This window comes from Typopeltis vanoorti, chromosome 10, assembly GCF_054136105.1.
Source record: "Typopeltis vanoorti isolate ZY-2024b chromosome 10, IOZ_Tvanoo_1.0, whole genome shotgun sequence".
NCBI lineage: Eukaryota > Metazoa > Arthropoda > Arachnida > Uropygi > Thelyphonidae > Typopeltis > Typopeltis vanoorti.
In genome coordinates, this window is record NC_143558.1 from 81016322 (window position 1) to 81038531 (window position 22210).

The following is a 22210-nucleotide window of genomic DNA, read 5'->3' on the forward strand; positions in this document are numbered from 1 at the left end:
CTGTTACAAACGTAAATCACTTGGGGAACATACCCATTCATTTTAGTGTAAAATAGTAGCAAAGGAGTTACTTTAGATATCTAATCTAGAAGAAAATGTTATGTCTGCTGAGATTAGAATCTTACGTGAATAATTTTTCTGACATGATTTCTCTATTCGTTATAATGTAACCAATTTCCAGATTTTTTTCCCTCCTGCGGACTTCATTATATGCAGTGATTTCTTCTTTGTACTACAAGAAAAAAAAATCAGATAACAGGAGAAAAATATGTAGTATTTTCTTTTCCACTGGCTGAATTTACAATGTTCTTTGTGTTTTGAAGAGAAAGTGCAAATTACTTTTTTCTTACTATTTTTGCCATTATAACATCTCATATATAAGAGTGACATTTTACCGTTTTTCTCCCACACGAGAAACAGAAATAAGGTAGTAATAATATTGTTGATTCTGCCAAACTTCATTGTAGCAGAAATTTTTATTACAAAACTTTGTAATATATATATATGTCTATATCTCCGAAACAAGAAATTTGGATCTCATATCACATCAATGTTGAGTGTTGGCAAGGTAAAAATGTTCCCCCCCCCCCGTGTTCCGGTATGTTAGACTAGTTCTCCTTCAATTGTGATAACTTGAAAGAGGGTTCCACTCCTGAATTTTGAAGACTCGACACTCATGGTAGCCCCTGAGTTTCAAAACGTTTTGATAAAACATGACATAAAAAGGCTTATCATTTTATATATATATATATATATAGGGTAGATTTTATTTCATTATTTTTTATTGTTTTGATGAAATACTTTACCTGGAATACTCTTTCCAGCTTCTCTGTGTCATAAAAAGAACTTAAAAATTAGCCCTTCAAGATGAAAAAGAAACAGTGCATTCGAGTATCCCTCTATCAATATTTGTAGTCCTGAAAAGGACTGTTTTGATGGCCTTGAAAACAAACATTTTTTATTTCATACTGTTCAGAATTTAAAATTCTTGAACAGCGTGGAACACCTTGAAGCAAGGGAAAACACACAAAGCAGTTTTACACTCAGGGCACCAGATTTTTGTTTCCTTTCTGATATTTTTTTTATTACATACATAATATTTGTGTGCAGGTTTTTTTTTTTATTAGCCGTTTTTGGTAGATTTTCGGGATAATGGTTGGAGTTAGCAGCGTTCAACCTCAGATGTCTGGCAGGATTTCCTGTTTTTCTGCTTGCTGAAGAAGGTGCATGTGCATGCAGCAATGCTTTCGCAATTTCTATTCTGTATTCTAGATATGTTATGGTAGACAAACATTTTTTCTTGTACAGGAGGAAACTGTTCCAAATAACAAAATCCAAACACTTCAAAATTCAAATAACATGTCCAAGCACTTTTTTGTAATATTTTTTATGCTGTTTCCTCATTGCAGAGTAGAATGATAGCTGCTGATCGCACCTGTCGACTCAACCCATAGTGTCGTTGTATGCACACACAGCAATGGGTTTTTCTTTCTTCAAACCATGCTTCTCCATGGATTCCTTTGATGGATTGTGCAGGGAAGATAGCAGAAAAACATCATTTTTGTCTTTCCAACATAGTGCAAAGACTTTCCCTCGCTGATAAGTTCGGATTTCCCCCTTCGATAGCTTTCCTGAAGCCAGATCTGGAGGCATATCTCGCCTTTTTGCATTTACAGTACCATAACTATCTATAAGATGCTGTAAAAGCAAATCAGCGAGTTCAGGACACATATATAGTAATTATCCATTATAATGCAGTAACCTTTCCCCAGTAAAGGGTCTAGTAACTGCATTACTGCACGCATCGACAAGGGGAGATCCGAATATTTATCGTGCTCGATGACAGTTTGCTTTCCCGTATAAGGTTTGAAATCCCAAAGACATCCACTTTCTGATTCGCAAAGCATAAAAAATTTTACTCCATACTTTGCTTTCTTTTTGGGAATATACTGCTTACATTTCAGTCCACCTTTGAATGTCATAAGGCTTTCATCGATACTCAAGTCTCTCTCAGGAATGTAGAGTGATCTACATTTTTGACGGATTTTCATCAGAAAATCATAAATTTTGTTGAGGACTGGGCAAGGATGTGTTGCCTGATCGTATTCCTCATTATTCTGAAAATGCAAATACTTCATGATGAGACTGAATTGTTTTTCAATCATAACATCACAAAACATTGGCGTGTTCAGAATCCAGTCTGTAGACCAATACATTTCGAGAGCGGGCTTTCGAAATGTATTTCGAAACTTCGGGTTTTTCACTTTCTTTATTCTGATATTGCATTTGAAGGATGACAGTGATTTTAAATATTAATTTCACCTATATCCGAATATCACATAATTTCCTGATTTATAATAATCAGGAAATATGTATATTGTCTGATTTATAATTTGCTAATTTATAATAATCACCACATAGTTTCAGTATCGAAAAATTAAAGTTATGTGGAACAATGACTAGAGAAAAATAACGAATTAAATAAAAACTGTACCTATGTTGCATAACAGTTTTCGGGTGTGTGATAGTAATGCAACGGGGGGGGGGTTAAACTATCAGAGGCGAAATAAAGTTCAATTCTATTGTAAAAATATGGAAATGAAATTTCACATTTGATATACATATTTTGAATGATAAAAATAAGCAAATGTATCGCTTACTTTAAAAATTGGAGAATAAAATATCTGAATTATGCAGAAAATATAAATTTAAATCATAACTGTTAATTTCATTTTGTAATGACCAATTATACAAGGAAACCAAGAAAGTGAAAGTACAGATTACTATACAACATGAAGAAAAAATTTAGTAATATGATTAAAGAATTTCATGTTATTCTCTATAAAGCAAAATTGCTCAAGCGTGCCCTAAAGGAAATCTGTTAAGTATTATTCGATTTCGATGGTTTTGTACAAAAATAAAATTAATATAATCTGGAACGTTGGTAGCCGGTTTTCTTTTCTTTTTTTAAAAGAATATTTCAAATAATTATCGTGAATTAATTTCTTCGAGAACAAAGAAAAATCTTTTGTCTAGTAGCGATTAGAAAAAAATTAGTGCAAAAAAATAAAAAATTAAATTGGTTCTCCAAGGTAAGGCAATATTTAAGTGAAGAAATTATGCAAGACCTTTATTTTGTCCAGAAATTAAAATTGTATTGTACAATAAAAAGAGAAAACAAAAATATAAATAATTTCTCTATTTTTAGTCTATCATATATAACTAAAATCCAGTTCACCAGCATGGAACAAGAAAGTTCGTTTCTTGTTATAGGCAACTGAGAGGCAGCTACGAACGGGAGATAATCCGATTAACTGTTCTCTTCAGCGTGAGGGTTTATCACACCTTCTAATGGACATGACAGTAAAAAATTGCACTTCTTATCCAGGTTCTTTAAACAGGTGGGCTGAATCTTATCCAGATTTAGTTGGATGTCTATAGACGTCCTAGCCGGTAGGAAGGTTAAGTGAGACAGCTAGATTTTTTAAGATTTAGGGAATTTTGTAAAACCATGTTAGATTCTAGAAATAGTCTTTCTCTGAGATTTATATCTGCTTCTGTATAAAAGGGAGGTTCCATATCCATGGCATGGTCTGTATTTTTAAAATGTTCCATGAAAAGATTGGTGAAGGAGAAGCCTGTAGCTCTGCCTTCAATGTACTTTGTGTTCTCCATATAGGTTTTTCCTTGACACCTAAAATAGCCTGAGTTCATGGTCAAACTGAATAAGGCTACTCTGTCAGAGGAAAGAAGTTCTGAATTAGTTCTCTTAATCTCTGTGGCACCATTAAAAACATTATCACTCATGAGGAAGAATTTTCTAAACTGACAGGCAAATTAAAGAAATTGTCAGTTTTACAAGGTAAGCTTTGTGCTTGGATTGCCTTCCTTAAAAAATGCCAGAGTATGAAAGTTATTCCTACATTTGTTAGATTTAGAAAGACTATTAGATCATGAGGAACTCATATAATTTATACTCACACAAACTTTTCTTTGGACAGAACTTTGAGCAGCTAGAAAAAGATTTAACATCTAATATAAAATATTTCAGATCTTGAAAGAGTATCTGCTACTCTGGTTAGTAAACTACTGGATATTGTTCTTCATGTCTTAAAACAATCATTAACTCACTCTTCTGTATGAGGAAAGACACAGACTTACAAAAATGTGATTCTTTATTTTGTAGACAATATTAATTTACCATTGGAAACATTCTACTAATAAATGGTCAAGTAACATTTCTGAATGCCCATTGACTGTTGCTTAGACTGGTGTGCTTTCTAAAGGACGTGATTTTGCTGTTGCACCTAAAACCATTTATATCTTTACTTTTTGTATAATATTGAATGTAGTCTTTCAGATCATTCAAGTAGTGATGCTAACAGACTGTATTTTGAATTTTGCTGCCTTGCTATTTAAATCCAAGTTACCTCACGTGAATCAGATACATGAATCTGCTATTGAACTCCTTGCACTGCTTTCTCTGAAACAGAAGTTCATAAAGGAAAAGCCGTGTCGTTATCTGTCACTGATAGACCATCTTTTACAGGATACATCTGCATATCAGAAAACTAGTTATAACCCTGCCAAAACTCACATTATATAATTCAATAAGCAACTTCATGAAGTTTGTTAGCTTAGATAACAGTACTTTGCAGAAACTAATCACTCATTCAGAAGGACTCCTTGTTTATGCGGTCTTCTGAAAATCCATAAAGAATGCTGTCACAAGTGATCTGTGAACTGTATTGACTTTCCCTTATATTATTATATATGGTATCTTCATGGATTCTGAAGTCTCATTGTGGGAAGCCCTCACTAACTCTTACACACAAAATTTGAGATTTAGCCGACCAAATTGTATTCTTATTGGCTTAACCCAAAATACAAAATGATGTACACCATGACAAAATTTCGTGCCAGCTGGGACGTCACCCGGTTAAACAAGCCCCCCCCCCCCCCCCGTTGTTTTCACCAGGGAACCAGGGCAAACAATGAAAAGTCAGCTAACTGGAACAAATCTGAAAACACACCTAAACTCAACATCACCAGAGTTAAAGATCAGTACTATCAACATAAGAAGCCTGAATAGCAAAGAAATGGAGCTAGCTGAGGAATTAGATAACTACTAGATTGACATAACAGGGGTGACTGAAACAAAAAAGACAAAAACTGATGAGATCTTTCTGAGCAATAAATACAAAATGTTATATTCAGGCAATGACAATCAAGGAAAAGAAGGAGTAGCCATAGTATTCAACACAAAATACAGGGCTCATCTTCTTGAATGGCAGGCAGTGTCGAGTAGAGTGATTTGGCCAAATATCAGAATGGGGAACTGGACAATGAGACTTATTTGTGCCTATGGTCCCACAGAAGGTTCTACTAAGGTAGAAGTGGAGGAATTTTTTGAGGCTCTAGAGAAAGCTAATGACACAATGAAAAAGGAAAAGTTGGTCCTTGTTGGGGAGCTAAATAGTAGAGTAGGGAGTGAATGTCAGACATACAAAAATGTTTTGGGAAAATTTGGAGAAAAGAGCAAGGCTAATAATAATGGCAAATACCTGTTGGATTTCTGCTCAGGACATGGACTGATTATTACTAACACCATGTTCCAACATAAAAAGGTGCACAAATTCACATGCTGAGAAGAGGCAAGGAATAAGAAAAGTCTCGTTGACTATGTTGTTGTTGATAGTGATGTTTTCCCCCTGGTGCAGGACACCAGAGTGTACAGAGGATTTGAAATTGGAAGCGCACTATTTAGTCTTGAGCAGGATAAAATTGAATTTCATATTGAAAAGAATGACATGTAAGAAAGTTTTAAAGTGAATAAAAGTTGAGCATCTCTCAGATGTGAACTGTAGACTAAAATACACAAAGATTATTGAAGAAAAAATGAAAGAGTTTGAGAACAGGAACCAAACCTTGGAGATTCAGTGGCAAGCCTTGAAACCCTGACTGATTCAGCTAGAGAGGCATGTGATGAAGTAGTCTGCAAGGATAGAAAAATTAGAACTCCATGGTTGACACAGGAAGTTAAAGAGGCAGTGAAGGAAAAGAAGAAAGCATATCAAAAGTTCCTTGCAAATAAGTCAGCTTGTGCTCTTGGAGAATACAGAGACAAATGCAAGAAAGTGAAACACTGTGTAAAACTAACTAAACAAAAGTCATGGGAGGACTTTGGCAAGAACATAGAAAATAAATATCAAGAAGGTGGCAAAATATTCTGGAGGTTGTTGAAGAAGCTTAGAATGGAGGAAAGAGTGCTGTAAAAGAAGTTAGAGATGATAAAGGTGACATGAAAACGGGAGCAAAAGATATCATTGAAGTATTGTGTAATTACTTTGAAAATTTGCTAAATGAAACAAGCAGTGATGACAGCACAGTGATAAAAATCACTGACCAGGCATGCAGTCAGGAATATATATCCATACTTCAAGTAGAAAAAGCCATCAAAGGCTGGAAATGTGGAAAGGCAGCAGGAGTAGATGATATTCAACCAGAAATGCTGAAGTATGGTGGTATAAAAGTTGTACAGTGGCTGCACTGCATAGTTCAATGGCCTGGACAGAGGGACGAATTCCTGATGATTGAAGTAGAGCTCTAATAGTACCCATATATAAAAAGGGAAATAAAACTGAATGTGAAAATTACAGAGGCATTTCATTACTGAGTGTTCCTGGTAAGATATATTCAAGTATACTTGAGAAACGGTTGAGAAGAATTGTGGAAGAAAAGCTTGATGAAGAACTAGCTGGATTCAGGCCAAATAGAGGCTGTCAGGATCAGATGTTCACTTTACGAAAAATAGTTGAGAAATCATGGGAATATAACAAAGTTCTGTATTTAAGTTTTGTTGATCTGGAAAAGGCATATGACAAGGTACCAAGAGAGAAGCTATTCAATACACTACAGTTATATGGTGTCGATGGGCATTATATCAAGCAATGCTTAGTCTTTATTGAGTTGTAAATCAGCAATTAGAATTGAAGGAAGTACAGGAAGATGGTTTAATGTTAAAACTGGTGTGAGACAAGGATGTACATTATCCCCTCTGTTATTCATTATCTATATGGATCACATTATGAAGGAGAGTGGTATTAAACATGATATCAAAATTGGAGATGTTAATGTCAGCTCTTTGCTTTATGCGGACGATGTTATACTTCTAAATAAATCTGCTACAAGTCTGCAAGATACTCTGACTAAATTGAATAACTGTTGTAATCGATATGGTATGAAGGTCAGCAATAAAAAGACAAAAGCAATGAAAATAGGCAGAATCGTTTAAAATGTCAACTGTGTTGTGAACGGAGAACCTGTGGAACAAGTAAAACATTTCAGCTACTTTGGCTCGATTTTTAGTGAAGATGGTAAATTAAATATGGAAATAGACAACAGAATCAACAAAGCTGGTGTGGTAGGAAGTCAATTGAATAAATTCATATGGAATAAGAGAGAAATTTGTCGTAACACTAAATTTGCTGTATACAAGACGGTGTTCAAACCAATTTTAATTTATGGATCTGAGAGCTGGGTTAGAAGTAAAACACTTGATCAAAGACTAGGGACTGCAATACCATATTAAAAATGAGGATATTAGGAAAGAGCTTGACATTGTCAGCATCCAGGAATGCGTTAACAGAGCTAATCTCAGATGGTATGGTCACTTAAACAGAATTGGCGAGAAAAGATTAGCAAAACAAGTGTTCTCTGCCAGGTTGGCAGGAAAAAGACCCAGAGGAGGACCTAGATATAGGTGGATTGATGCTGTACAAAGTGCCTTAGACGATAGAAATATATGATCTGATAATGTTGGAGTCTTGACAAGTAACAGACTGATTTGGAGGAAAATTGTAGATAGGAGATAAGTTAGTAATGATGCAAATTGTTCATGTAGTACTATCATATCCTGTGCACCCCTTGAAGGTACATGGTAGGAATTTGATGATGATGATGAAGAACTTATCATACCTATAATTAAATTCATTCGCTGTCAGGGAGTGAACTAATTCTGTCAATCCATTTCACTTATTTACTGCTCTCCATGCAAAAAATCTATTTTGCACTATATAGTTCAGTGCAAAACTAACCATACTCTTGCACAACTTCCACAGATGACCCCTAGTTCTCTGGCTATTTGTCATATATTGAAAATTTCCTTTACATCAATGTTATAAAACCTCTTTAATATCTTATGATTTTCTGTTATGTCTCCTCTTTTCTGCCTATGACCTGAACTTTGTAACCCACATACCTTCAACCTATTCTCATTGGGAGTATTCCATACACCTGTCACCATCTTGGTTACGCAAATCTGAATCCTCTCTACTGCCTGTTGATCAACAAGAAACTTAGGTGAGCAAATCTGTTCACCTGGTTTTCTTGTCAGTATGCAGCAGAATCATAACCTCATAATTCTCAAAGATAGCGAAGTTATTATCCCTCTTTATAATAAAGAGGGATAATAACTTCTCTATCTTTACTTTTGCAACATATCCTCTGAACTTCATTTCTCTGTTCCACCATTATTCCCAGGTCCCTAGCCTCATCAATTTCTTGCAGTCCACTACTGTTAATGTGATACACAGTATGTAATCTTTTCAACCTGAAGCGCATAACCTTACATTTTGCAACATTAAATTGACAGTCATTATCAGTCAGTGCCAGTTTATTTAAATCATCCTGAAGATATCTACATCACCTTTATCAACTATTGCCCCTTGCAATTTTGCATTATCAGCAAACTAAATAGCTCCCTTAAATCTTTCCCTGTATCAGTGATATACAAATTAAAGGCTGAGGGACTCCATTAGTCACCCTCATTTTCCTAGATTCTACTCCACCATATATACTCTCTGATGTCTGTCTGTCACCTGCCCTTCCCATCTATTCTACTAGCTTTATATCCATCCCCATTTTCTCCATCTTTTGTAATAGTTTTCTGTGTGGTATTCTGTCATATGCCCTTGCAAAGTCCAGTAGTGTCATTGTGTAGCAATTTCCTTGATCCAATTTCACTGTCACTTTATTATAAAATATGAATAATTTACTAAGACAGGACCTACTCTTTACAGAGTCATGCTTCCCACTTTAGAGTATTATATACCTATCCACTAAATGTTGAATTTTACCTTTAACTAACTTTTCTAATATATTAACAACCACTCCTGATATGTTGATTGGTCTGTGGTTTGCTACTTATGTCTCAGAGCTACCTTTATGTAATGAAAGTATCTTATCCTCTTTTAACTTCCTTGAAACCTTGCCAGAGCTGAGACTAAGATTGAACAACCTCATCAGAGTAAGTGCCATTTCTCTTGCATATCCATGTAATAGACAAGCTGACATGCCATCCAGTCACACTGTTGTATTCACATTGATATTTTTCAATGTGCTTGAACACCTTCTGTTTATCTACCTTACTTTTGACATGTTTCTGTCACATCGGCAACTGCAAAAACTTCGCCTGAATGATACACCTTTGCAAAATGATCACTTAACTATTTCTTTTCCATCTGTTATCCTCCTGCCATCAGTTGATTAAAGACATCCACCCATAATCATTCTTCCTCTTACATGCTACATGATGACAAAAACTCTTTGGGATTTACTTTGGCCTTTCTTACCATACTATTCACCCTTCTTTCTTGCACTTTGTACAGATCATGAGTATGCTTGATCACCTTTTTCTTTATATTCCCTCCACAGGTTTTTTCAGCTCATGCGTCATATATCTACTCATCCACTTAATCTCCATTTTGTTTATTCTGACCTTGAGTATGTAGTCTGATACTGTTTCTCTCAAACAATCCTTGACCAGTTCCCATGCACTACTGACATTGTTTCCTTCTAGCTTTTCAAGCCATGGCACTGCTCCAGTATTCCATCTGAGTCTCTCATAATTACCAGCTTTATAGTTCAACATAAACTCTTTCTTGACAGAGAATTCCACATTTAGCTACTTTCCAGAACAAGACTGCATGGTTGCTCTCCCAATTGAAGGCAGAGTGTCTACCTTGGTTATGGATATCTCTTCTGATGCAATTATCAGGGTCCAGCACTCTCAAACTGCCGGTCCCCTCTAGCATGTTGCTTCAAGTAATTAGCCCTTAGCAAGTGTATGAATTCCACTTCCATCTTGCCCTTCCTCCCTCCAGTTTATGTCCGTAGTTGAAGTTTATAATAATTGTTTGGCCTGCACTCGTATTAATCTGCCAATACATGGCATCTTATCTTCCTGTGGACCCACTGGTCTATAGCAGCAACCAACACAATATATTTTGTTTTATTGGCTTCTATCTCATATCACACAGCCTCAAATAAACATCTCCCCAAATCTAATTTCTGTTTTTATTGGTTGTGGTTCTTCAGCTATCATCTGCAATACCCCACTGAAAATACAATACCCTTTACATTCTTATCCCTGTAACTTCTCACTGATACCTGATATCTATTTCCTTATTTCTGTTACTTCTGGCATTCATGTACATGCATTTCAACATCCCCTTGGACCCACACTTACACATGTGTAATGTCATCACCAATCCATTTAAATCTGAAACCTGTGAAATTGCATTCAGCATTGCATAATCTTTTCTGCACACACACACACACACACACACACACACACACACATATTCGTTTATCCCAGGGGTGACCAGGCATATACTTGGTTGCATCCCCCTAATAGCCCTAGTTTCCATGGTTTTGCACCTCCAGTTTTTCACTAAACAGCACTTTCTCCAAACATCTAACTCCAAAACCATTCAAATGTAGTCCATCAAGTATATATAAATCCTTTTGTCTGTCAAATTCACTCCATACAGTTAAATCTGTAAACTGCACACCATTCCTCCTGCAAAATCTTCTCATTGACTCATTAGCAATCATGGCTCTTCTCAACTCGGTCCTGTCATATCATACTGAGGCAGCAGACTCACATATTTCATATTTCTTCCCTTTGAAATCATTTGTTCCTGTCGAAGAATGGCAGAGTTTCTTTCCCATTTATTAAGTGCACATATCAGCAAATCAATTTCATTTATCAAGAATTCCCATGTTTTCTTGAAAAAATCAAGGATATTTCAATATAAGCTTCTGATTCTGTGTGATGATTTTCCTCTGGATGTCATGAAGGTATTTGAACCTGTTATACAGTTACTCTATTTCAGCTGGAAAACAAAATCTATAAACATATTGGAGGTATAGGAAACCCTCTGTCTCCACCTTTGGAAAATTACTATTTAAATCATTAAGGCTTATTCTTAGCCCTCTTTCTGAATTTGCTGTGCAATGATATTTTTGTTCTCTGCTTATTCTGAAATGGAACTAACCACATTCCTACCATTCACGTATTCAGTTCACCATGGAAAGGGAGAATTCTTACAGCTTACCCTTCTTGGACATCCTTCCAACTCACATGGCCTCTAGTACGTTGTCAACCAGTGTTTATCAAAAACTTAGATTTATTGTTATATATATATATATCAAAGGTCTGCTCATCAGACCTCTCAAATTATTGGGGTTGTTAATTACAGATGTTTCTTAATTCTTTTTTCCACATAATGGCTTGTCTGCCCAAAGTACATTTTATTACATTCAAATGAATGAATACTAGTATACACCAGCTAGAAGAAGAGGCAAAAGTTTATCCATTTGAATGTAATATAACATACTTTGGGCAGACAAGCCGTTATGTGGAAAAAAGAATTAACAAACATCTGTAATTAATAGAGCACATAACATTTGCTCTTCTCCTTCAGCCTTACAGCAAGAGCTTCACACCATCAAAACTTTAGTGGAATCAAATGGCTACAGCCCTGATCAAATGTAATGGCTAATTGCATTGAATACCATAAACCTCAAAAGTTTAGACCCACAGTTTTAAAGCAGTCTTAAATATGAATGTCTCTTCAACGAAAGTTGTAAAGCCCTTTTATGCTGGCCTCCCAAACTTGGGAGATTCTCATTCTATGTAAATAGCAGAAATGCATGTTTGTTTGTTTTTTAATATGATCCTTTTAGAACATTGCAGTTGTTCCATTGATTAACAAGTCATTGTATTTACCTTGTATTCTGTCTCTGTAAATTGCTTGTTTGTTCCATAGACTGATGGTGTACTGTTAATTTCAGTATGAAATATTTATGTTGCTGTTTTCATTATAGTTATTTACTGTGATCATTATGTTTTCAAAAACATTCTATACATCAGCATACTGTACTCTATTTTTCTTTCACACACTGTGCATTGAATAATTGTTACCTGTCTATCTCAGCTCAGTCACATCATTCCTCAGGAAGAGGCTTGCAGTCTTACCTCTCTTTTTTTTTAGTTCATTCAACAACTCTTTTCATATTTTCTCTAATAGTGATGTACTTATCTCCTTTTGAGTAGTTTGTTCCAGCAAATACAGTCTTCCCCATGTTATACTTACTAGTGTAATAATTACTTGTTTCTATTACTCTTATCTTTAATGAATCTCCCCTTCCCTTATATTCATATATCTGTGCCTGCTTGAGTTTAAGTTAAATTCCTTCGGTAACCTCTATCTTTGCCTAAAATTTTCTAATCTTAAAGCTCACGTCTGATACTATAACTTGACCTTAGTCCGCCTGTAATCCGCTTAACTTACCCCCCCCTTCTCAACATTATAAGGTATATCCTTATATGTGCTAGTGTTGAAAAATAAGGAAAAACCTCTAGTTAAGGGCAAATCCTCAATTTAGATTGCTAATGCTCATGTTTAATTAGTCCTTGAAAAATTTATATTAGTTAATGACCTTGCTAAGGACTATGTAAATTTTTTTTTATCCTTTACAAACATGAGAATTTTTCTGCTAAGCACATATAAGAACCCTTTGTTCCTTAATCTCAAGCAACCTCTGAATTGTATACAGTCGTGGCAGTTACTTTACCTTGGTCACACAGGTCCGTTTAGTTTTTTATGAGACAGTGCATTGGATAACAAAGATCACGCAAGCTATTTGCAAAACAAAACATGCTTATTTTAATTAAGATAAATATTTTACAAACAGCAATGGGCATGTCACGTGCTTGAATCACAATTTATGAAGTAAAGCTAATCGCTTGAGACATTAAACAAAATCTCACACTCAACTTATTTATCACGTGAAAGGTCTGTAGCTTACACAGCCTTGCATTCAATTTAATAAAAAATTAAGACAAGTTATATGTAACACTTTCTATTCGTAAGTTTGTATATTGCTTCTGTTAACTAACGAATAGAAAGTGTTAAATTGTGCATAAATGAATGGTACATACAGACTAACACTCGGCTCTCTAACTTCTTTGCTGTGTATTACAATTGATTAAACAGGACTAGCATCAATTATCTACACAAACAATTTTGGACATTAACATAGAGCAATCTACTTAATAGCTCTCAGTATCTTGTAAAGCCCTGGGGTTTTCGAGGGATATGGGTGAGTTCTGCTGGTTCCTTCTTCATTCTTACGAAATGGTTGTGATCGGGTACTATTCGACGGATGTCATCTTGCAAGTTCTCTCCCTTTCAAAAGTAATATAAGTTTTAAAAGAGGTAAACCGTGAGTAGACATAACTATACATAATAAATAACGGAAAAACTCACGTAGAAATATTATTTAATAGTATCATTTTCGCCTGTGTGTCACAGGCATCTTCAGTACAATTAGGCACAAAAATTAAACACTAACTGACAATTCCAAAAAGCGCCACCTAAGTAGCTGGTGTAAGATAACTAAAAAGGTCAATAACTTTCCTTAAAAAAAAAAAAAAAAAAAAAAAAAAAAAAAAAAAATTTAATACAATAAAAAGTTAGGAAAGATTAGCTGATTTGTAAAGTACTATCTCCCATAAAGGGGATGGACGTAAGCCGTCGGATCTGTTTAAGTTAGGAGAATGAAGTAGAGTTTCACATGCTTCTTTATAAAGGCGTTCCATGAGAAACTGACTTTTGTGAAGAACTTTTGTCTTTCTCCAATGAACTCTGTGTCTAGTGAAGATGGCATGTTCTGCAAGTCCAGACTTTTCAGGTTTAAAGTATTCAATATAAGATTGGTGTTCTTCTAGCCGAATAGAGGCAGATCTTCCCGTTTGTCCGAAATAACATAATCCACAAGAACACGGAATCTGGTAGACACCTGGATGATTAAGATGTGGAAGCTTGTCCTTTGGAGAAGCGAGAAAGGTGGAGATTTTTCTAAACGGTCGAAAGGCAACAAAAATATTCAGTGGTTTTAAAATTTTTGCTATACGTTCACTGATGCCTTGTATATAAGGGATGGTAATGCGCGTTATTTCCTCTGTGTTTGAAGAGGGAGACATATTAAATCTACTCAAAGTTCTTTTAATGAAGCAATTCTTATAGCCATTAGATAGAAAGGAAGAAGTTATAAATCGTATTTCTTTCTGTAAAAGATCGTCTGTAGAACAAAAAGAGTGGGCCCGATGAACCAGTGTTTTAATAGTTCCTGCCTTTTGACTGGGATGGTGATGAGATTCCGCATGGATATAATGGCCTGTATGAGTCTTCTTTCTATAAACTGAGAAATGTAGGTTACCATCTGGTTGGCGAAGAATTAGAAGATCTAAAAAGCAGTTAGCCTTTTTAGATCTAAAAAGAATTAGAAGATCTAAAAAGGCTAACTGTATAAAATCGTAGGTAAAATCGATTTAGGTAAAAAAAAATTATCTTTATTTCACCATAAGCGATTTTACACTAGCATACAGCCTTTGTCAATATTATGAATCTACACTCCTGGAAAATGCACTTATGTTATTTACTCATCTAGCACACCCATAATAATAGAATTGTCATACGTCTCTACCGTATCCTTTTTCACCCTTTTTGTTCTTTTACAATTCCCTCATCTATAAATAAAGTGCCTCCGTAGCGCAATTGGAAGAATGACAGTACGTTACGCCCTTCAATTGGAATAGGCCTAAGTTTGATTCTTGTCACGACGGGAGGAATCTTTATCTGGACGATTTCAATCGAAGGTGAGTTAGTCGATCTCATATGGAGGTAGCAGGGTTTTTTCTCCCGGAAAACTAGCAGGGTTTTTCATCCCGCATACAGACAAATTTGTCCTTCAGAACACACGCACTTTACAGACAAAAAATACTTATGGTTGTGGTGGTGGGGGTGGGCGGTAGATGGCGTTGATTCGTTAGAGGTTCGGTGTAGTGGTTGAGACAGTTGTAGGTGTCCTCCCGCGATGAGTCTTCAGACTCCTTGGAGGTATCAGAAATAATAATAATAATTGTGGTTGTGAGAGAGAGAGAGAGAAGGATATGGTCCTTCACACTGCCTGCTTGCTGATAAATTGTGGAAGTCGTATCTCAACCATAGTTATTTTTAACTTAAATTTTGTTTGTTTATTTTTAGCCACAATTATAGTTACAATTTAGCATTCCAAAATAAATATAAGTTTTTGCTGAATTAAAAGTTGAATGTTCTTATTGTCAGTTTTTTTTTTTTTTTAAATGGCAAACAGAAAATTGGTAATGATGCAACAGCTACACCAATTATCAAAGGAATTGTATTATGATTAAAGATCAAAAGCAGAACTAAATCCAAGTTTGAAAGTCAATTTATAAGTGGTCAGGTGTCACATAATTCATTGTCATAAATAGGTATCTAAATTATAACTATTATTTTTAAAGAAATATTCCAATTATAAATATTAATTATAAAAACTTTATTAATACTTTCCTATATTTCAGCAATGTTACATTGCCATCATCCAGGGTCACAAAAAACGATGTATGCATGCAGGCTAACACTGAGCAAATGAGGTTGAAGAAAGGCAACTAAAGTCGGGCCTAGAGTCCTAAATGGCATCCCTTAGTGCACTAAATTGGATAGTCTTGGTCTTTGGGCTGAAGATCTGAAGATTAATGCTTCCACATGTGGGACAGTGTCATGCACCCAAATTTGTTGAGGTTTGGAAAGTGTTTTTGGGCTGAGGCACAGATTCAAGGAATAATCATTCATATTTGTATTTGCTGTGGTGTAATAGAGTGGCGTTCTTCCAGCGTACCCTGTGGTGGGCATCCAAAGCATAGTCAGCAAGTCCTGAGTGGCTGTATTGGAGGAACCAGATGTGGTCCTTATGTTCAGAAATTCTGATATGGGCTGTCCTGCCTGTTTTAGCTGTAGTAGGACAGTTTGCAACTTCAAGGGACCTGGTAGACCTAGGGAATGTGGCTGGTGTTTGGTGGAATAGTAAGGGATGCCAATTTTCTGATGTGGTCTGTAGATTGTTTTAAAGTTGTATTTCCTTAGAATTTTTGCCATTTTTTTCAATGTGCTCCAGATGTATGGAATGGTGATGGATCTTGAGAATCTCTGTTCTAAAGGGGGAAAGGAGGGGGTTGTGGTTACAGGATTTTAATATTTTTGGAGAATAGTAGCCAATGGCTAAGAAAATGTTCAGAATATGGTCGTTCAGTAGATTAGGGCACTGCTATCAGAACTGATTAATTTTGCCCTGTTATATAGGATTTTATAATCCCATATCATTGGGAGCAGTTAAAAACAACAACAAAATCATAATTACTAAAGCAGATAAGGGAAATTCCACTGTGGTTTTAAACTAATTGAATTACACAGGTTAGTTTGCTTCCTTCCTTCCCTCTAGATTGTTCTGCCTACCTCCCTGTTGACTATGATCCCATCAGTACACAGATCAGAACATTCCATAGGCACCTTAAAAAGGTTACCTCTTGATGTGGAAGTCATAAGCAAACTAAAACCTAATAATTGTAGGAACCCCTCACCCCCAAGATATATGGACTACCAAAATGTTCCATTATGTCCCATTGTGGATGGCATTGATTCACCCATATACAAATTAGCCAAACATTTAGCCACCTTCACAGATAAAAAAAAAAAACCTCAGCCTACTTTAAAGCCAGTATAGTAAACCTCACACTCCAACACACTGGCATAACAGTCAGTTTTGGTGTCTCCTCTTTATTCACTGATGTCCTAATCAAAGATACATTAGACCTCATCCAAGCCATATTTCCTCCCAATATCTCAGCCCTGTTTCAATTCACCATGAACTCATGCTATTTTGTTTGAAGAAAACTTCTATAAACAGATAGAGGGGACAGCCAGCCATGTATTCTCCACATTCTCTACCCCTGGCCAACTTCTTCCTGGAGACCTTTGAAGAAAAAGCCTTAAACTCTGCCTCCACAAAAACCCACTATCTGGATATACTATGTTGATGATGTGTTCTCCATTTGGCCACATGGCCTGGATACACTCCACAATTTCTTAACACATCTAAACAATCAACACCCCAGGATCAAGTTTACCTTAGAAAAGGAAAACGACGAGTCTCCCATTCCTAGACACTCTGATCATATGAAGGAAGTGTTGAAAATGTGGCCAAGTTCAGTAGATAGCTATCTGAACTGATTAATTTTACCCTGTTATATAGGGTTTTTATGATCCTATAGGGAGGGGTGTATGTGACTATTGATGAATGCATCTGCCTGTATGTGTAGATTTTCTGTAAATGGAGAAAGCCAGGAATCCATCAGGTAGATGCATTCACTAAGAGTCACACACACCCCTCCCAACAATATAGGATTATAAAAACCCTATATAACAAGGTAAAATTAATCAGTTCAGATAGCTGTCTACTGAACTTGACCACATTCTCAACACTTCCTTAGTCAATGGCTACAGTCCCCAAAAAATATTAAAACCCTCTAACTGCAATCCCCCCCTTCCAGAAAAATTGACAAAAATCATAAGGAAATACAACTTTACCACCACCTGCAGACCACATAGAAAATTGACATCCCTTATTTGCTCCACCAAAGTCTAGCCACATTCCCTAGGTCAGACAGGCAGGACAGCCAATATCAGAATTTCTGAACACAAGGACTACATCCAGTTCTGCCAATACAGCCACTCAGGACTTGCTAACCATTTGGACACCCACCACAGGATACGCTGGAAGAAGGCCACTCTATTACACTGCAGCAAATACAAATATGAAAGACTGTTCCTCGAATCTGCCTCAGCCCTAAAAACTTTCCAAACCTCAACAAATTTGGGAGCATGAGACTGCTCCAAATTTGGGAAGCATTAACCTCAGATCTTCAGGCCAACAATCAAGACTACCCAATTTAGCCCATTAGAAGGTGTCATTTAGGACTCGAGGCCCAATTTTGGTTGCCTTTATTCAACCTCATTTGTCCTGTGTTAGTGCCTGTGTGCACAGATCATTGTTGTTTTTTCATTGTAGAGAATTTATGGAGACACAACACGTATGCTAAAATAATTACTTATCATTAAGAAAGTAACATTCGACGTTTCAACCTCTGTATTGAGCTCATCACAGGAAAACATTCCTGTGTACAGGATACAAGCTACATGACACTACACTCTACAGAAGTAAGATGAATCTAAATGTTGGTTAATCATTTACTCTGATCACTGATCTCATGAACTCACCATCAGGAAAGGCACCAAGTCCCTACACTGCACCAAAACATGGTTTGAAAGAAAATTCAAAGAAGCCTGTGAAATGAAACATCATCCAAATCTGAACAAGAGTGATGGATTAATTATTCCAAGAATTTGGAGAACCCATCTTCAATCCATATAGCATCCAGAACAACCCCCCCAAACAGTAGAAAATCTTAATACAAGAAGACTTTAGAAATTCTTTAATATAGTTCTGTTCTCTTTTTTTTTTTTTCCTGCCATAGATCAGGGTAAATGATTAACCAGTATTTAGATTCATCTTACTTTTGTATAGTGTAGTGTCATGTAGCTTGTATCCTGTACACAGGAATGTTTTCCTGTGATGAGCTCAATACGGAGGTTGAATATTACTTTCTTAATGATAAGTAAAGTATTTATTCTAATATGTTGTTGTATCTCCATAAATTGTTCATTATGAATGCTGAAACAACATATAAAAAATGTAACCTTAAAAGAAAGAATTATCATCGTTTTTTGTTTGTGATACCTGATGATAGCAATGTAATATTGCTGAAATATAGGAAAGTATTAATTAAAGATTTTATAGTTAATATTTTACTATACTTTGGTTACTCATAACTATCTACCAGAATTAGGCATCTAAATTGTGCACATTTTCTTTTCATTAGATAGTAGAATTTCTATTGAATAATAGTTTCTCTAATGGATTTTGATAAAAACAGGATCTGTAGACAAAATTTGCAGATTAACTCATTTATTCTTAGTTTGTGCTAACTACTTCAACAAAGTTTATGTTGAGTATACACGACAGGTTGGTTAATCAACGTATAGTACATTAACACTGTGTATTTGGCACTACTTTCTTTTTTAAGTATGCACACAATGTTTTTCACTTACAGTTGGAATCATTAACATAAGATTCAATCATTGTTATAAATATTTAATTTAAATAATCAGATCTTTAATAACTAATGTAGTAAAAAAATAAATAAAAAAAAACAGAAGTAGGAGACAGGAAAGCAAGATATAAGTCAAATATTTAAAATCTGTGCATTTGAAAAGTGATTATTATTATTATTTGTATGAATATATTTATTTATAAAGAACAGTTATTCAGTTTTTTTTGTTTTTTTTTTTTTCAGCATGATTCCTGAAGAATCCTCTTCTGAGGTTATATCTAAAGTAATAAAGTGTCTGCAATGGTTTTACCTCCTGTGTATATGGAGACCACATGCATTGACATGCCTTTCTCCTGCTGCTCAGTTCTGCAGATTAGCTACTGTCTTCTTAGCTGGTAAGATCTCAGATATATATCCAAGATATATATATATAAAATAAATAATAAGGTAATGCCTTTTTTTTTTTTATTTATCTGAGATATATATAGCAAGTAAGAATAACCATATAAAAAATATCACTTTATATATTCATATTGCTGTAAGTCTTAATTGGAAGTTTAATGTTACGTAGATCTGATATCATGAAAATCTTGTTAACAACACTATTAACTCCTTATTGCTGATTTTAAAAGTGAAACATTAACTAACAAATGTTAATTTGTAACTAAATATCATACCATGTTTATTGAGGATGTAGTAATTATTTATACAGACTCATTCCTGTTTTACCATAGCACAGTTAGAATATCATGTGTACTTAGACTAGAAAAACTTTGATTTTAATTCTGCCTAGGCTGTGAAGAACATATAAAGTGTTTTCACATGAAGACAAGTAAGTCAGTTTCATATGGGGGGGGGGAGTGATTTTCATTGCTGAAAATCCTAGATTTTGCCTAGGACAAATATAAGGCAAATAACACCTTGTCATAATACTAACCAATAGCAACAACCACTTTACTTGGAAGATTTTAACTGCTATAGTGTAGTCAAGGCCCTATGCTTTGCAGGGAGTGAAGAGGATAAGTAAAGTAGAGTAGACTGGCTAAAAAATGGTGTCAAATAATTTTAATTGGCCTGGTTGGACAAGTAGTTAACTTGTCCAACCTGGACTCAAACCAATAGGCTGTGAGTATGAATGCTAATGTTCATCTTTATGTGTGGGAGTTTTTTTTCCCCACCCCCCCTCTACTTACTCTCAAAACACTTTCTGCATATTAGTTCATCAGCCTTGCTTTCCTTCTATAAATCTTTTACCTTTTGTAACATATGCATCTCACCATACACACACACACTACACCAAATAAAATCTCACATAGTACACTCTCCCAACAAAGGCATCTTGGTGGCTATCTTTCTATTGAGGAAGACATACTGTCAAAATGCACTTAATGTTTAATTGATTTTCACTGTGGAGCAATGCTCTCTCTAAGCTATGTGTATACACCAGTCCAAAAGGGAGCACACACACCCTAGTAACTGCAGTCACAAAAGTTTTACTTTCAGAATTTCTAATTTATGGTCAATAATTTTTGAATATACTATAAAAATGAATTATATGATAAATCATACTTGTCACTTATTTTATTTAGTAATTTCTCATAGGTTTCCACTCCAATATTACTCTAACCCATTCTGACTTAATACACTTAGTTACTTTTTTTTTTTTTTTGCTTGCACCATGTGGGCAAACAGATGCTGATATCAACAAGTTTCAGTCTTGTTTTATTTAGCGTGTCTACTGCCTAGATGCTTCATCTCCTGCAAAACAGTAATGGGTTTTTGTATCTACGCAGAGTTAAGTGAATTAATTTAGCCCCCACAATTTTACAGGTTATAGCTAGATGAAAAATGGACAATGTTAATATGAGAAATATTACATTAGTGATTTTAATGCATTAAACTCTAAATTTCCTGTAGGGTTTTGATACACCTTAGTAAGATGCACCTTAGAAGACTGAAATATAAGATCTAACAGTATTGAAGTACTGATTGATAACAGATAAATTTGGAGGGAAATTGTCAATAGGAAGTTAGTAATGAATTAGCCTTTTTATGTAATATCCTGTATGCTTCTGAAGATACATATCAGGAATCTGATGGTAACAATGATGTTTTGATGTGCTATATTTCATCATGTTATATCATGCAAGGAAGGGAAGAGAGTTAATATTAACTACGAGGGTGGTCTGAAAAGTTTCAGTCTAACAAGGAAAAAACAAATTTATAATTTCAAAATTATGTTTATTTTTCAACATAATCTCCCTTAAGACTAATACATTTATTCCACCGATGCTCCAGTGCCATTATCCCATCCCTACGGTGGTTCTCAGTAAGATCTGCAAAATACCCCTCTACAGCTACAATCACCTCTCGATTTGAAGAAAAATGCTGACCAGTGAGGAAAAGTTTTAGTTTTGGAAAGAGATAGGAGTCAGAGAGAGCCAAATCTGGGGAATAGGGTTGATGTTTCAACAATTCATAGTGCAGATCCCTTAATTTTCCCATTGCCAAAATTTCCCATTGCCTTTGAGAGCAGATGCATTGTCCTGATGAAAGATGATTTTTTTCTTCTTCAAACCGAGTCTTTTCTCACAAATTTTTTCGTCTAGTCTGGTTAAAAGATCAGAATAATATTCCCTGGTTATTGTTTTACCCTTTTCAAGATAATTAATAAACAAAATGCCTTTAGCATCCCAAAACACTGATGCCATGACCTTTCCTGCTGATTGAACTGACTTTGTCTTCTTTGGCGCTGAACAACTGGCTTCTGTCCACTGTTTTGATTCTGGTGTGTAATGATGAATCCATGTCTCATGCATAGTAACAAATCAA

At 35.3% G+C, this 22210-nt stretch overlaps 1 protein-coding gene across 1 annotated transcript in view; it reads left to right on the forward strand.

The window, feature by feature from the left end:
• The window catches only part of LOC150102538 (RNA polymerase II-associated protein 1), a 754864-nt gene that overhangs the window by 565478 nt on the left and 167176 nt on the right, over positions 1 to 22210 (forward strand). Inside the window, exon 28 of the mRNA XM_090399226.1 lies at positions 19622 to 19773. Coding sequence (XP_090255352.1) covers positions 19622 to 19773 — 152 coding nt within the window. The remainder of the gene's footprint in view (positions 1 to 19621; positions 19774 to 22210) is intronic.